This window comes from Perissodus microlepis, chromosome 15 (genome assembly GCF_051167445.1).
Source record: "Perissodus microlepis isolate ML-2025 ecotype Zambia chromosome 15, ASM5116744v1, whole genome shotgun sequence".
NCBI classification, from domain to species: Eukaryota; Metazoa; Chordata; class Actinopteri; order Cichliformes; family Cichlidae; genus Perissodus; species Perissodus microlepis.
In genome coordinates this window covers 10,940,326-10,958,412 of record NC_140475.1, presented here as the reverse complement: position 1 = coordinate 10,958,412, position 18,087 = coordinate 10,940,326, and the positions used below count along the sequence as shown (strand labels likewise).

Sequence of the window (18,087 nt, the reverse complement as noted above, 5' to 3'; positions counted from 1 at the left end):
ACTTCTGATTTTATCCTTGGAGATCTTTTCCTTCTTTTCCTGTTTCTGTGAGTAAATTTGTTCCTTTAGATATTTAACACCCATATAGTGTAAGTACCATGCATGCTTAAATTGTTTATCTCAGTAACTAAAGTAAATGTTTTGTCACCAGGTACATATGTATGTTGTTATATTATTTGGTGCCCTCTTAATTTGGTAATTAGTGGAAAAACCTTGCATTTCATTATACTTATATTTTGTATCATAATAAATGAAATGTATTTAGTAGGTTGTTTGCTGTGCTGTACATTCTACCCCATATTTACTGAATTTCAAACACAACATATCAAACTTTAATGCTAAATAAAATAAGTATATGCTCATTTTAAATTTGATGCCCCACATTTTAAGGTTAGAAAAGGTTTACGTTTCTCTGTGTGTGTGTTTTATCTCCCAGTCTTTTATGAAACCAACTGTGTAATTACAATTTTAAACTAGTTGAAATAATAATATCTGTACAATAGTGCCGAAACAGGAGAGGGACCATCCAGCTTGTACAGCATCTGTGTTGACATGGAGGTGCATTCACACACATGGCATTGGTGACTTGCCCATCTGTGAAGGCACCATTAATGCAGTAGGATGTATGCAGGTTTGGGGGCATCACATACAGCCATTCACGCGAAATATATTTCACAGACTGAAACACACAGCAATTAAGTCCAAAATAAGAAGTGATTTTGTTACCTAAATGTTAAGTTATGCTCTTTTTTGTTTGTTTTTTTTCAGACAACACATAGATGTATATGTGTAAATGTGATGCCATAAAGCGATATAAATTGTCAGAGGACGGTGGTAGGAATCACATGCAACTAAGAAGGAAATCAAAGGAGTTAAATTAGCTGTGGTCAAGGCTCTTGATGTCAGTAGGAGTGCTTAATGTGCTCTGACCAATCCACATGCACTACATGTTTTCAGACCACAGTTGAATCTAGAGAGCAGGGTGAGGTATACAAGAGCCAGTCGGCAATTTACTCTGTGGTACCTGGAGAACAGAGATACCTCAACATGGCTCATTTATTTCTAATTATAGTGACATGTGAATTACCTGAATGAAGTTGGTATTTATTTATCTGTGGTCACAAGACAAAATGAGCCAGATGACAAATTAAAGGAAAAAAACAACATAAGTTTCTAAGCCATCGTCTTTACTTTTTCTTTTTTTCCTTTTGCTCACGTCAGGTCTGTGCTTTATAGACCATGTGTGCTTATGTTTTGGGGGGTTTCTCCTTTGAGATCATCTGGATCAGATCATCTTGCAGCTGTCCTTCAATATATTCCAGGCTTTGACACGAAGAGGAAAAAGTGTGTGTATAAGGAAAGCAAGGCAGAGAAAATAATTAAAACTGAGGTGTCACTGTTTGAGCATATGTGCTCACATGTGTGTGCCTTTGGATTAGGATTTGGTTATGATATTTCATGTCATTTGCCTCTTGGTGTGTCCATTTTTATATCGAACTGCTTCTAGGTTTATACAACTGATCAAAAACAGAGTGGTATGAAGTTTTGTTTTGTTATGGTATGGTTGGTATGTTTTGTTTTGTTTAAATGTTCTAGAAACTGGCAACACGGTGCAAGAAATAAAATTCTGTATAATCAAAGAGTGGTCTCGGCTAAATGCCAGGTAAGCGCCACAGGGTATGGATCTCTTTTTAGCCAGCATGGGCTCAGAACCAAACCCTGCGGCACAAAATGTCTTTGCCAACTCGGGCCTCCTGTGAGCGCATATATGTGTGTGTTTGGATGTCCCCCGGGGATCTCATCCCTCTGACCATCAGTGCCTTGCCAGATTCTTTATCTTGCTTCTATATATTTTGAAACCTACTAGATTGACCAGGGTTTTGTTTTTCTTCTTTTTTTTTACCCCCTTTTCCGCAAATATGGGCCAAGTTTGATCATGGCACCTTTACAGGAAACATTTTTTGGTGATAATAAAAATAGTGAAAATATTATTAATAACAAAACCACTTAAAAACTAATAACTGTCCCATTTTTGGATTGCCTGTTTCTTTTTATAGCATCTTTTACTTATCAGTAAGGAAACCTACTATCTATTCAAAAGCAGCAACTATTATTAGAAACATGTCTTTACTTGAGGCAAATTAATCTGTAGCCAAACCTCTACTTTAACTGACATGAATTTTATCTCCATGGGGTTCTTAACCTTTATCCTGCTTCTGGTCCTGCTGAGTTGTGTTGGCTTCAGAGAAGATTCACTCTTCCAGAAGGGAGAGTGGGCAAAGGAGCAGGCCTTTTTACTGGTGCATTGGCTGGCCTCTAACCCAGACAGGAAGGACAACCATTTAAGCCACAAAGCTAATGACCACCGACTGTTCCGTTTGTGTCATTTATTACCGTGGACGTGGGGTTTTTGTTCTCGTTGTTTGTGTTTGTAAGTTGGCAGGTTGCACGCTGATTAGATCTGCAGGGACGTGGATAACGGAGAGTGACGAAGGAATCGAGTCCGATTTAGAAAGGTGTGTTTAATTAGGTCTGAGTGACCGTCTGGGCCAGAGATTTCAGACAGGACTCCCCACCAGCCCATAATGAGGTCTCGTCAGGTCGAAACGAGCATCAACACAGGTTTGCCAAACATCGGGCCATCACTATGGTAACCTAAGTCACTTTACCATCTCAGAGGTTTTGTTTCAATGAGGCAGCCACAGAACAAAAATGTGGTTAAAAAAAATTCAGATAGGCAGCAAAGGTGATTGTTGTGTTTTTCAATTAATTGATTGTAGTGATTTATGGAATAATTATGCTTATAGAGGGGATTTAAAAACAGTACTTACTTATTTATGATAAAATATTTAAACATTTTGCTAGTTCCAGTATTTTATTTAAGAAATTATTTTTGACATCATAACATTTAGGACATTTTGCAAGTTTTAGGGGATGTTGAAAAGAACTAATTCCTGCCATGCATCTCTATGCGGTATACACAAAGATGGGAAGGTGGCTCGGATGTTGGCATGTTTGTCGGCAAGGTGAAAGTATAGAGGTGAAATTGAGATTTGTCAATTTTTCCTAAAGATTTTTGTAGACGCCCCGTTTTTAATTGGAAGTATTTGGCGATGGATTTCAAAAACGTACTAAAGGTATCTGTATGTTTCTATAACAAAAACGTATTTATGATATCAACACTTGTATAGAGGCATCCTTAATGTTACATCCAGTGAAGTCCATTCATATACTTTAAAAAAATGGTTAAAAACACACACATCGCTTTACACTTTTGAAACTAAAGGCTTTACTGAACAGAAGCAGATTACTGAGAACAGGAAAACTGTGTCTGTGAGCATTGAAAGTACTTGCTTGACAGCAAAATCCACAAGTTTGACCAGTGCTTTGTACATCACCATGTGAACCCCTTTAAGTCATTGGGAAAATATACATGTTTTGTTTTGTGTTTTTTGTGGCTCAATGCTGCCACTGGGTTCATATTTTGTCGGTGTAAGCAGGATCCTCTGGGCTGAAATAGGGGGAAATTCCTGTGAAAGTGGAGGGCTGCAGTGGTTGAGCTGAGTTTGCATTATGTTTGTGTGTTGTGTGGTTGAGTTTTGAGTAGACAGCCAGACAGACAGAGACGGATTGAAACTACTACATGTTACTCTCAGACAAAGAGAAGTCTTTTTTTCTCTCTTTTTTTTTAAACAGTGGCATAGTGATTATCCTGCTTGACAATCAACTATGCTGTTTCTTAAGAAAATGTAATTATGTTGCTCAAATTGTGATTATTATATTAAACGTCAAAGTGCATCTACACAAAAATGTTGATGTTTATGTCAGCCGTTAAGTCTCTTTATTTGAGATACCGGTTGCTTGAAACACATACATGTGCAAGCATAAAACTCGATGTCCCACCAGGATGCATAAGGAAATATAAATGGACAGTGGAAAGACAAACGACAAGTAGGACTAAGAAAATATTGGAAAGGAAATGTGAAAGCGCTGTGGTGAAGTATAGACTGCTAACCGAACTAGCCGCTGGTGTCAGTGGGGATGTCTTATGTAATGTGCTCTAACCAATCCACATACTGTACATGCTGTCAGACCACAGTTAAATGTGGAAAGCAAAGTGAGGTGTACAGAATTACACATTTACTCTGAAGAACAGAGGCCACGGTTTATAACTTTTCACACTAGTAGATTATTAGTTTGTGGTCACTTAACGAAACATTGAAATTAATGGAAAAACATCTACCAAGTCACTTTAAGGTGTTGAGCCACAATGCGACAACGGCTTCAGTGGCCGTGGAACCGACTCTCCAAATTTCGGAAACTCTTAACTCCATTCTTTCAAAACATATCCCCTCATTTGGTGTTTTGATTATGGTAGCGGAGAGCACCGTCCAAATCTCCAGAAGGTGTTCAGTATCCATGGAGACCAGGGGGACTGCAAAAAGCCACAGCATCTTATTCACATCACTTTCATTTTACAAAACTATTCACTTACTAGTTAAGCTCTATGAATGTGGACATTGTCATCTGGGTAGAGAAGCTTTCCTTCAATCCTTTTGTTTAAGGGGACAAATGGATCCAAACCATACCGGCAAAGCCCTGCTTAACTTAACAGAGCCAATAGACTGTGGGCTTTGAAGCTTAAGGTTTTTAATTTGTTGCCCATCTGTAATTTAATCTATTATTAAACAGTAGTTTTGTTCTCCTTTTCTCAGATTTCATGTCTATCTTATTAGCAAGAAGAATCTAAAAATGTATTTCTATGTAGTTTATTGATTAGAGGCCCCACCAGAGAATTTGTGATTTAACACTGAGAAATAAATGTGGTAATAAAGTGTTTATAGTTGAATTATTCAGTTTGAAAGAAAATGAATCACATTGTGAGCAAAGCAGTTCTTCAACAGAGGTTTTAAATCCCATTATCTCTGTTTAAATAGAGAAAGGTTTTGTCACACAAGCGAGGGAACAAAAAATTATTATTTTTTTTTTTTTTCCGTTTTTGACTCCTGAAATGAATAATAGTTTTGGGAAAATATTCAACTGTGGTACTGGCCGAGTGCATACCAATATCTTTACCAGTAAGACTTTAACAGCAGAGAGCATTAGGGCACATGTTTGTGTTGAAAAGCACTCTGTGCTGAGGTTTTGATATCCATCCACCAGTGCGAGTCAGCATGTATTTCAACATGGCTGTTTATTTTCCTTTAATGTGCAAATGGCCAAATATGTGTGACAGATCGTATGCTGCGGGTTGTGTGCGTGTGAGATATATGATGGCTGCGTGAATGCTGACAGTAATTACAGAAGGGTGTACCACAGCAGCCTGGAGCTGGCTGACTAACAAGTTATTATAACATCTAATACATAACCAAATGTCAGCCATCTCTGTTTGCTGCTTGCAAAGTGATATAAATCTACAGGGATAGTGAAGGAAGCTGTAAATGCTTGTGATGCATAGCTAACTGAAAAGATGATAAATCTGGGCTTGAGGTATTTTAGATTTGATTTGCAGATTGCGTGCTGCTTCTTATTTTGACAGTTAGTGCGCTGTGTCTGTACAGTGTGTGTGTGTGTGTGTGTGTGTGTGTGTGTGTGTGTGTGCGTGCGTGCCAGGGATAATGTGGCATCTCTAGAACAGGAACTCTTCTCCGCGCCATACACATAAAAGCGCTGTCTCTCTCTGTGCTCCTGTAGGACCTGAATGTTCTGTCTTCTAGTTCCCACGAACAGGCCTTTTTCACATCAGCTGCTTTGCCATGAAATACTCACTAAACGCAAGAATTACCAGTCACATTAATGAAGGCTCACATCTAAATGGACCTGAACCTTCATTTGTAACTCCCATCTCCCCTAATTCATGTCAGAGTGGTTGCTGTGAAAAAGGTCCATGAAATGGGCTCTCTAAATAATACACACCTAGTTTTTACAGCCCAGATTTTAAAGAAGTATCTATTTCACTGCAGGCAGTGCTCAGTAATTGAATGTTGGACAAATATTTGTTCTTTCTGTGGTCTTTAAATCCTCGCTAACATCAGATGCAACAACAGGTGAGAGTACTTGGGCAGAGAAACACAGCAGAGACAGACCCATGAAATCTTTATTGAGCCCCACTGGCTACTGTCTTGTTAGCATTTGGATTTGTATAGTAAAGGAAAAGCTATGTTATCGTTTCCCCTCTCTGGTTGCGTAAGCTTCAGTGTGCATGCATGCCTCTGCTCCTCAGTGTGTATTTGAGTCCCATAAACCTGAAGCCAGTACTATAAAACTGATCTTTGGATGAAACTGCAGGGGATAATTATGCAGCGTGTTCACAGCACACATGGTCATTAATAACATTGGGGGGCCAAGCCTATTTTTACTGTATCTAGCTTTGAGGCTAACATATGGCAGCCTGGCTGATTTGACATGAAAATATGTGCAAGAGCATTTAAGAGTCCAGTGTCTTGCATGGAGGAGAGGGTGAGGAGGGCATGCGCACTGTGGCTTGTAAATATATAAGACAACAGCAGGGGGACCCACTATGTCCCATATTCACTCTCACCTAAAGGCACATGGAAGAATATGAAGAGGGTGAAAGTTTTTTGTTTTTTTTTAAGTTTTAATAAATCTAACAAATGTGAGGAATTAAATTTCAAAAAATCATGTTAAAATATTTATATTTAAGGAAACATGTCCACACATTATAGACGTTAAAGTAGTTGCTGTCCAGATAACAGTTAACAAGCATCCATGTAGACAGTGAATAACACCCTGTGGCTGTACTCGTATCAGTCCAGTATAATTTATTATAAAACTGTACTGATGAAAATATTTGCTGAAAAGGTTTATTCTTAAACACCTTCCTAGAATATATTCTAAAGTTATTTAATTTTAATCATTTGTGTACATGTATATATTTGCATAGTGATATGTCAGCACAAGTATAATTTCTTTTGTGGGACTTTATGTGTTCAGTTCTGGATTTCTCCCATTCTCTAAAACTAGCCTGTCGCAGTGCATCTAGTGCAGACCCCCAGTACACAGAGTGAGATGACTCACTGGACATTAGCAGTCAGCCTGGCAGTGCCACCCTGACACCGACGCAGCTGCCGGCCGAGCTTCATCACCTCCATCTCTAGCGAGACCAGCCCGTCGCCTCCACCTGCACCCGTGGACTCAAACAAGCTAGCTTACTTTTTTCCCAGCACTCCTGCGGACACCATTTTGACACAGATGCAGCACACTCTTCTTCCATGGCCTTTAGTCTTTCCCGCATACATACATCCAAATGATCACTAAGCTCACGCACGCTAAACACCGGCTGCTCTGTGCTGCTCGTACCTTTTGGAATTCGCTCACATCAAAAACAACATCTGTCCTTTCAGTCGGGCCTGATTAAAACGCGCTGGAATCTCAGTCACACACGCACAATGGCGTAACTTAATCAGCTACCACATGGCCACAGAGGCTTGCACTGCATGGAGAATGTGGGAATCCGGGGCTTAGCGGAAATATGCTTTGTTTTTATATTACACAAAGCACAATAAAGGGGCCTGCAATTGCAAGTGCATTACTGAAAGCATGGATGAAGACTTGCGAATGCTACTCGAATATGCATGTGGCCATCGGAGATATTATTTATTGTGTAGACATTTTCAGTGGTATGCATGCTTAAGTGGCGGCCAACAAACACAAGAGTCTTACAACTTAATTCCCTTAAATGAAACATGAGGAGGGGGCAAAATGAGCACCAAGAGCGATTCCAAAGAAAATGCTTTGTCTTTTTTTCCTTTTTTATCAACAGTGTTAGAAGGTCATGTTGTAACACTGAGAACTTCCTGCTTCATTCCAGACTTTTTCTTCTTTCTACATCTCAGTGACACAAACTTTCTCCTTTTCCCTGAATTCCTGCATCTCATTAACGCATATAATATTATCCAGTAGGATCTGTGTGTATAGAGTTGGCATTTTTTGACAGCACTATCCAGACTGTTTTTACTGACATACCAGACACTGTATGAGCCTTCTGAGAAGTTTTTTTTTTTCCAGTGTGCACAATGCTATGCACAGCTGGTTATCACATGCGCCTCATACCCCAGGCAGACCATCTCCTTTTTTTTCTATATCTGTTTGTTGTTGTTCTCAGTATTCTCCCTGTTGCCCATGCATATCACTCGGTGTGCTTATTTCACACACTCTCAGCTGTCGTCCTCTTTCTTTCTGCTTTCTGCCTCACTCTAGCCCAGAGGTAATTCCTGTGTTGATATTTGAAGCTAACATTTTCTCAGCTTTCAAAAGACTCCAGTGTTATGGTTGACCGCCCTATGAAAAGTAATACCTAGAACGCATAAATAGCAAGTGGCAGGCGATCATTATTACTCCCTCAAAGCATTGTTTTCAGACCAGAGTGTTGATTTAATTTAATGAGTTAGCTTAGCTGAGGGAGGGGACCAAGGAAACAGTAATTAGTTGTCATGCTAATTGGGTCTGTGTGGGAGTTATCGCATGTCTGCATGATAACTCTCACACGCATGTGAAGCACACTGGGGCTGGCCTGCCTCTCTGTTCATCTCACGCACACATTTTTTTTGTACATTGAAATGCACATAAGCATGCATGTATATGCACACACACACTGATAAATAGGAAAGGCAAACGTTCACATTCTGAACAGCTCACAGAAAATGCCAAGGGACTGTCAGGCCTTTGACCCATCGACTCAGAAGAATTAATGATGCGAAAATCTTGATCCCAATTACTTATCAAGAGAAAGCAGCCTGAGAGCTAAGGGATAAAGGTTCAAGACTTTGGATCCAATTAGCTTTGAGTGTAAACTTAAATACGTTAACTTGAACAAAGGAGGAAAATATAGCAGTGCGGGGTGAGAAGAGGTGATGATGAGTCACGTCATGCTCGTATAGCAGGACTGGATGTCATCCTGTCGGCTCCACTAATTGCTTTATGAAGAGCTGATTTTTATGCGTTCCATCCTGTTTTAGAAGGGCAAAACTAACAAAATGTCACCGGACTTTTACTGATTTGTACCTTTAATCCTGAAAAGATGAAAACTGTAAACTGAGTAATCATATTCTTTTTGATCTAACAGAATATACATGTAATTATTATTTTGTCATCTGTGGCATCACTCAAGTATGGTGGCCTTAATGTCTTTCCACCATATTTATGAACATCTGTCCCCACCCTGCCAGTGGGGTTTGTGACTCCCTGTGGAGCTATTTTTAAAGCCCCGAGGTCTGGTGACCTCCAGGAAGGGTCACACTCACTATCAGCGGAGGTCCAGCCCTGCTTTGCTTTAACATGATATGCATTCTTTTTTTGTCTATCTTCATTCCTTCCTTAGAGCTGCCGTCTCCATCCCTTATTCCTCTCTTCATCACTCCACTGAGGAATCCTAACAACTCGGTGTTGAAAGTGAAAAAGCGATGACCTATCTTAACCTCGACTTTTCAGCAGTTCGGTACTTATTACAGTTACGTACTTTCAGCCGAGTCGCAATGATTCCTCTCATCTCCTGTGAGTTTGTTTTGACATGCTGTCTACCATGGCGAATGAGAACTTTTGTATATGAGACTCTCAATTCATGCCTGTATTGATAGCTGCAGGACACATGATTCTCTTTCCAGAAAGTGGAACTTTTTTAGCAGTATTGGTCCCATTCTCATCATAATGTCCAGTTCTAAGCCCTAATCATGCTTTAATTGAAGGTAATTTGGGCAGTTTATAGAGTACAAAGCACGAATATGGGTATTTCTTATTTGGGAAGTAAACATTTTGGGCAGTGTTTTAGTTGTCAGACTATTAGCCCTGACCAGCTTCTGCTGATAAGCAAACAATCAGCAAATAATCTCACACACATGCAGAACGGAGTTTCAGGAATCTAAATGTAATGTAAATTCTTCCACTCTCTCCATGTCCTCCTAGTGACGGTGCAACTGTCCCACAATTCACTAGGATCAGAAAATAATATTAAAATGAGGTTTAATAAGACATTAAAATGATTATTACTGAGAATAAAAACGTGGGAAAAGATGAAAGAAGGCAGATGAAAGACGGGGAAGATGTCGACATAAGTACAACAATTGACACCTATCAATCACAGTCAAGCCCCAAGGCTTTCAAGAGGTCTGTTCAAAGTATGCTATCTGAGCAATTTATGTTCATGACATCACCCTTTTCCTGACGGAGCCATCTATATATTTTGAGAACCATCAAATACATTCTTCCATTCCTCTCAACAAATTTCCACCGTGAATTGCTTGCAGGTGTATCCTCTGCATGTTCATATGCTACACATTTTATCCTCATTTCTGACCAAATGTTCACTCTGAATCTTTTCCAAAGAGCTTGTCGAGAGAGAAAAGACTGTTAACATGTGCAATTAGCATCTACGAAGTGAGTTTTATTTCCTCTTGTCTGGCAACATGACACCTTGAATAGTGGTTAGTGTGAAAAGAGTAAAACTCGGCAGCTACACACAGAGACAACACACCAGCAGTGTTTGATAAGTCAACAGATGCCCTCCTCTCATTAATAGTTTGACCCCTCTGTTTGCAGCAAGTCCAGGTGGGGGTCACACTTTCTTGTCTTTGAGTAAAGGGAGTTCCAGCATGTGTTTGTACATACTGAGCGATATGTGCGCTTGTGTGTCTGTGTGTTTAAGGGCACGACTCCAAAGAGCTCAATCCAACTGAAAATAATAGGGAAATCAGGGTGGTGCTCTGAAATCACACCTACAAATCAAACATAGTTAGCATTCTGTAGCAACAAAGGAGAGCTGATGGGCAGAGCAATGACGCAATGCCATTATAAACACTAGTAGTCCTGCCACTTGCTGCTGCTGCTGCTGCCACTCCAAGGTTACAAATACGAGTCAGTAGTGCAGACCCCCGCACTTTCAGCATGTCGTCCAACAAAGCTGCTCTTGTGTGAACGTGTGTTCTGTGTGTTTAGACTGTAAGCAGGACACTGAGCAGCTGCCACTCATCCAAAGCCATTGCTCACCGACACAAATTTAAAACCGCGATATTGTATGTAAAGGAATTAACAGCCCCAGAAGAGCACTACACAAACAGTGCTGTGTTGTGGAGAACATTTTAGTCTAGACTGAAATCATTTCACAGATTACTTTTTAATTTTGTGTAACAGACCTTTAGTCTTAATCCTGTGGATTTGAATGGACTCTACTTATATATCACTTTTCTACTCAGTTTGAGCACCAAGAGTGCTTTCTTATCACAAGCCTCGTTCACCCTTTCACACAAACATTCATACAGTTACTTTTTTCCATGCCTAAGCTCTTTGCTGAACATTCACACACCAACTCTGATGGATACATCACGGACAACTTGTGGTTTAGTATCTAGTCCAAGGATACTTCAACATGCAGGCTATCTGAGCCAGGAATTGAACCGCCAACCTTCCAGTTAGTAGATGACCTGCTTATCAACATCTTGACATCCTCTTTTTTTGTATCTGCTGCTTTTATTCACTTTCAAGGACCACAGTCTCAACTGTTTTTTGATAATGATATGATGATTAAAAGAAGACACTGCAGTTTGGGGAAGGCCTTACTGATGTGTAATAAACAGCTTATAAACAAAGTAAAATCTGGGAGCCTTTTGCACTTTGCATAATTGACAGCAGTTCTTGAAGCAAAACTGCAGCTTTATGGATTATTGTGTAACTGTTTTCATGTTTGCGCAAAAGATTGTGGGGTTGGCAAATTTTCTGTCTGCTATCTCATCTTTGGTTATGCTGCTTTTGAATAAATTTGTCCTGGTGTGGCAGAGTTATGTGGTAAACAGCAGCTAAGGCAGCATTTTATGCTGACTTGAAACTACAGGGATTGGAGCTTAGTGTGAACTGAAAATTTCAATTTTACTCTTTTAATTTCTGTTATTTCTGGCAGCTGTAGCTGCTCATAGAAAATATGCTCTTGACAACAACAGGGAGAGCCAGAGTGTTTCAGGACTTCATTACAAAAGAGAAGCCTGCCTGCTGGTAGAGCATAACAAACAGCTGATCAGACAGGGTAGCTGTGGAATTTCATGCTTATGCATAAAGTATCTCTCTCCCACTTTTATTCAAATAGCATCTGCGGCACAAAAAAAGAAAAAGAAAAAAAATCACATAGCTGTTGGACTATATGTAAATCAAGTTAGAATCTTATGGTTCAATAAAACTCTTGTGTTTCGGTGTCATTGTCCAGCGTTTTGTACAGATTTACGAGGGCATAGGGCACCACATGCATGAACCTCTTAAAAACATTTTTTTTCCCATAGGCTTTTTTGTTTTTCTAACAATTGTGTGGAGAATGTGCTTTGTTCACGTTCCCTATTCACTAGGCTGCAGAGATGTATTGGTGGAAGGCATGTCAGCGTGTGATTAAAGCGATTTCTGTGACAGAATCCCTTAAATGAACTCAGTTTTAGCAAAACTCTAAAGTCTAGATTTTAGAAAGCCTCGAATTTATTCACAGAAAGCAATAGACAGATAAAAATGATTATTAACTGGGCATTGCAAAGTTGTCAGTGACTAGCAGATGATTGAAATTTGAGGGGAGGGTTAAACAAAGTCTGGTTTTAAGGTTACAGTGAAGTTAGTTACTCAATCAAATGCAACAGACTCATTTGGAGGGAAAAATGTATCGATCATGTGAATAATTAGTCACTAGTGTGCGCTAATTCCGGGACATTGTACTCCTGATGCTGGGAGGGGTGTGTAGGGGGAAGGAGAGTGAGGGAGTGAGAGGAGCAGGGGTGAAGAGAGGGGGAGGCGCCTTGTTTGGAGGCTTTGCTGTGTGTTCCGGGCGTTCTCTCACTCGAATTTTTAATGGAAATACGATTGAGTGTGCTCTCTGTTGCAGTGTTGAAAGTGTTGTGACACTTACTGGGGGATTTTGTGAACTTTTCGGAAACTTTTGCCCCATTTCGACGACTTCTTTTTCCACAGTTGTGGGGTTTGGTTTATACCCTGGGGCACCGGATCCGTGCATTGCAGACTGTGGAGCAGGGGACACCGCGCTTGAGTTTTCAGACGAATGACCGGGTGTGGGTTTACATAATTCAAGGCCGACTTTCTTTACCTTTGGTCTCTCTCTCGGAGTTTTGCTAAACATGTCGGGACGCAGTTTGCGCACTAAACTTCAAATCGTGCCAAGCAATGCTGGAGCATTTCACCAGTGCGTCAAGGGCAACTGTCTGTGAAACAGCCTTGGCACCGATATCTTGTTTACTGCTGGGGATTAAGGTTCCTGCCTGTGGGCTTGGAAGCAAGCTACAAAGTACTGGTGTGACTCTGAACAAAGTTTTCTAACATTATGGAAGGTGATCAGGGGACCGGTGCGCCTTCCGATGAGCCTCAGGCAGATAGCGCTGCTGCGTCCGACAGTTTCTCCCAACTGTGGTCGGACGTTATGGGGATGCTGGTAAGTTTGGGGGGGAGGGGTGACGTGATAATTGGTTGACATCACAGACTCACAACTAACTGAAATTGTTTCCTTTAACACTTGTATTGCGAAATGAGTGTTTGTTTCGCCGAATTATAGGCGTATGCAAATTACGCATCAGCTCTCTCCAACAGGCCCATGTTCCAAATCCATCAGTGCTCTGCGTGTAGCCTTGTATTCTGCTGGAGTTGGCTCTAGGCTGCCAATGATGAGCTCATACAGCCAAGTCAGTCCGACATCAAAGCAAACAGGAGTTGATTGAGAGTGTGGTGTGTTATGCACCGAAAAGTTACCCTTTATGGGTTATATACGCGGGTCCGGTGGGTCCTCTAGATCTTAAGAAGTTTTGAGATTCCTGTTGTCTTTGTAAACTGCTGTTATCTCATTCAAGTGAAGTTTAGTGTATGTTACAGGTTTATGCTTTGAAATCGTTATCACTTCAGAGTTGTTCTGTGTTGAGGAAACCAAATTCCTGAAACAATGTTGTGTGTGTGGCTGTCAATGCATTCTTTATTTTACTGCCTACATGGGATGTAATAGATCTGTTATCTATAGACACTGGAGTCCCTTTGGTCTGATACTGAGGATGTGTGTATGGTGTACAGAACTGTGTGTATATGGGGAAGGAGAATGCTGACACTAGACCTGGCTCCCAGCCACGCAATTTATCTAGATTTATTGCCTCTGGAGGCATATGTCTGCTAGGCTGCACTCACTTTTGTTGGTTTTTTCACCTTGAATGGAATCACGGATACAGGGAAAAGCAACAAGTTTTGCTAAAGTCCATTGCATACACTCCAATGTTTTACCATCATTTTGAAGTCTTTTTTTTTTCCCCCAGACTGCTTCAAACACGATAACAGTGAAAATAAAATTCTATCCTTGGAAAGTTTTTCTTTTTTTGACAACATTGTTGTTGTTTTTTTGTTTTGTTTTTTTCCTTGAATTCCAAGTAGTTGGCCATCTAATGAAGAAACAGCCTGAAGGACACTGAAAAAGAACAACAAAGAAACAACCCAGTGTCACTGACCTCAGCTTTGTTGCTGTGTTTTTCCATATTAGTTTGTAGTTTTAGATCATCTTATTTTCCTATTTTGCTGCGCAAGAAATTTCAGAAATGTGAACGAATGGGATTAGATTGGCCTCCTCCAGCTTCTGAAAACTAGTGTCTTTAGCAGAATCGGCAAGTCCATAACTGATTTAACGACCGTGATGAAAGAAGAGAACGAACATAACATAACATCTGGCGCGTAGGGCTATGAGATATTACTTTGTTTGTTCTGCAAACTTAAACTGAAATGTCCCTTCATTCCAGGCCAGTATTTCTTTGCTTTTGTTTAATTTGCTTACATGATTCAGTTTCTGCTTGTTTAGAATGCTGCACTTAACTACAGTGTTTCTTTACGTATTGGAAAACATTTCTAAATTGTTAACATTTAACTAAATCATTTCACGGGGAACCTTGAGCTTAACACTTTGCTCACGCTCATATCTCTAAACACATCGTGAGATTCTGAACACAATGAACACCGCGCTCTCCTTCAGCAAAATGGATGCTATATATAACCAACCCACAATGGATTTCAATGCCTTTTGTTTTGCTTGAGAGCTTGCTCTTTGAATTGGGATTTGGTCTTAGCTTGTTGACCCAACTTAGCTCACTGTTGCACATGTGCCTGATCTTTGGTCTTTGCACGTGGAAACAGGCCTAAATACCTCCTTAGAGATAGTTTTCCATCATGATAAAGATCTGGTCAGACTTGTTACTGTTCTCCATCTTCCACAGATTACCTTATGTTTCGGCACACATACCAAACTTGGAAAGTACTCTTAAACTTTAAGCAACCGTTCAGAAATAATTTCCCCCAGGGATCAATAAAGTATTCTGATTCTGATTCTGATAAACACCAAAATGCTCCACAGCAAAGTGTTTGTCCCTTGAAAATAGGTTTTCATAATGCTTTAACTGTAAATCAAATGCTGTTTCAATCTGCTTTATATTTTCCCGTCTCTGAGGTTAACCATCCACAGTGACGTGTGGTGGAATGTGTTTAATAAGAATACCTTAGAAAGCCATTCATTTATGTGTGGTTTAAGCTCAGTAAATAGCTCTTGAAGTAATTAAAACTCAAAGGCAGTTTAGGACAGTGTGGCGTAGGAGCTGTGAATTGTTTTAAGTGGTTGGATTTACAGATGTCTGAAAAGGGAATTTGCTTCTGCTTGGCCCGCCCCACGTCTGGAGATATGGGGGGGTCCCTCAGAACAGAACTTCTTTACTAGCTTTTAAATTAATCTGAGTTTAAACACAAATGTGCTTTATGAATTTGTACGGAGGCGGTCTAGATTTCAGTTCCTTTTCATTGGATCCCATTTGGGAAATATCCTGTGGGATTTGACTTTAACTGGAATAACTGCTGCTTCACTGCTGCTGATGTAGAGGAGAGATAGAACAGAGATTTCAGATATGCAGTGGCCTAAGGCAAGCTTTAAATTGTGCCCCCTCACCGTATAGGAAGGTATGCTCACTAACCTGGACAGCTGACAGTCACTCCCTCTTTCCTTCTCTCCAGAAATTTCTCCTCTGTTTTTTGCTTGAAAGGCCATCTGAAGCCACAGCCGAGGTAATATTTTATTTGCCTGCAGGGAGTCCTTGTTGTCTTTGAAAGGAGTTTTGTGGTGTTTTACACAGTGTGGGTGGTAGTTTGTCCATTTGGAAAACTGATTATGTAGGAGACAGTGCTCCATCTTTAAACCTAAGAATGTGATTCTGCTCTTGAGACGTGATTATTGATTTTGTCTGGGAAATATATGGCTAGATGATGTGACCCCTAGGTGCTTCCTCCCACATAGCATTTCATACATAGTGGCAGCATATCCTTCAGTTGTCTGCTTTCACTTAAAGCATGGTTAGCTGGGCCAGTTTGTCTTTGCCAACAGTGTTCTCAACACAGTCTATAATAGCTGGATTTAGTCTATTGGTGCCAAGTCCAACTCTGGTCACTTCTCCTTTGCTACCCCTCCCTGACCAGACTCATTATTGAGGTCACTCAGAGATCTGGCAGGTTTCCTCTGCTGCGATGGCAGAGTACTGTTCTGCTCAAGCCACGGATATCCTGAGGAAGCTCTCTAAAAGACTGAGTTGTGGCCCCTGGCCTTACCCTCCTTAACAGTCTTCCTCTACTGGCCTGAAGGCCAACTTTTAGTCAGATGTCTCCTGGTTTGGGGATTTGTTTCGTGCTCACCTGCAGCACTTTTAACATTTTTAAGAATTGCAGCCGGCTGATGCAACACCCAGTGATGTTTTTATCAAATAGTCTTTTTGTCAAATGTATATTTTGTGTTATACTGTTAACAGATGGCATTTTCTCTTTCATGTTATTTGTTACCAATAGAATGGTATTACTCCAGAGAAGCAGGGCGGGATTAGTTTATGGAGGCGTTTGAGGAACTAAGTAGATTGATGGATGTAGCAACAACTGGCTAATTTATCTTATGATGTTTGGACTATTGGAGAGGTGATGTATTGTTATTGTTGGTGACTCAAGAGATTCACTTATAAAAACATTAGTACAGTGCACCACAATGCAACCCAGCTGGCAGCAGTTTCAGTCTGCCAGTCCTGTCCTGAGTTTGCTTAGCAAGTGAAAGTGATCACGCTGCTAACCTTCTAGCATTACATCAGACGGCTCTTTTGTCATCCATTGTCATTGTTCTCGAACACACAAAATGGGTAGTCACAAGGGCGTGATTGTAACAATAGTTAATACCATCTACACTTCTATTCAGCCCATGTAAAACTAAACACCGGTATGATAAATGGAGGAATTTGACGTTAAAGGTTGAAACAGAACAAAAATATTTGATTTTTTTTTTACGTATTATACTGGCTTTTCTTCAGCTAATAAACAAGCAAGCTTTCGTTTAGATATTCTGTAACATGATGTGAAGAAGATAAACTGAGTGAAGCTCCAGCCTTAGCAGATATTCTTCTCATGTCACCGATATACCAAGAAAGCGCTTTTGAGCAGATGTTCCCAAGGTTGCAAGTTATCAGTGCCTTGCATGCTAGTTGTGTGAATTACCTTCATTGGGTGCCTTTCACATAGTTTTGACTTTTCCCCCTTAAAGAAACTGTCACTTCAACAGTGCACTGCCTCTTTTGAAAGGACTGAACAGCCCTTTATGTATTCTGTTATATGAAACGCTCAAGCAAAAGTGTTAAATCCTGGGGAATTTTCTCTCCAGATTTATATCATATTTAATTTAAAATACTATACTTAATATGTGCTTGATGTTGGTTACTTGAGTATAAAGCGCTTACTTGGTTTCATTTTTATAATGTAACAGTGGGGGTGAATGTCTATATATATATATATATATATATATATATATATATATATATATATATATATATATATATATATATATATATATATATATATATTGTAATTATATTACTTTATTTTTTTGGCAATAAATTCATGATTTAAAAAAAAGAGCCTGAAATTGAAGCTGCTGAAGTTTAACGCACAGACATGCCTCATGATTAAAGTGATGCTTCTCCAAAATGTCTGTAGAGGAACCCTGTGTCAGTAAGAATGCAAGGAATTCCATGGCCAATTGACCCGAGGCTACTAAAC

The 18,087-nt window shown here is 40.0% G+C and overlaps 1 protein-coding gene across 6 annotated transcripts in view; it reads left to right on the top strand.

Moving 5' to 3' along the window:
• The window catches only part of sash1a (SAM and SH3 domain containing 1a), a 165,103-nt gene that overhangs the window by 102,972 nt on the left and 44,044 nt on the right, over positions 1–18,087 (top strand). Inside the window, exon 1 of one of the 6 annotated variants that reach the window (XM_084954181.1) lies at positions 12,803–13,426. The exons of 4 other annotated variants lie outside the window; for them this stretch is intronic. In XM_084954181.1, the coding sequence (XP_084810307.1) occupies positions 13,319–13,426 (108 nt within the window). In that variant the 5' untranslated portion in view covers positions 12,803–13,318. Of the gene's footprint in view, positions 1–12,802; positions 13,427–18,087 lie in introns of those variants that run through there. One more of the 6 variants, XM_084954185.1, reaches the window with a different exon arrangement.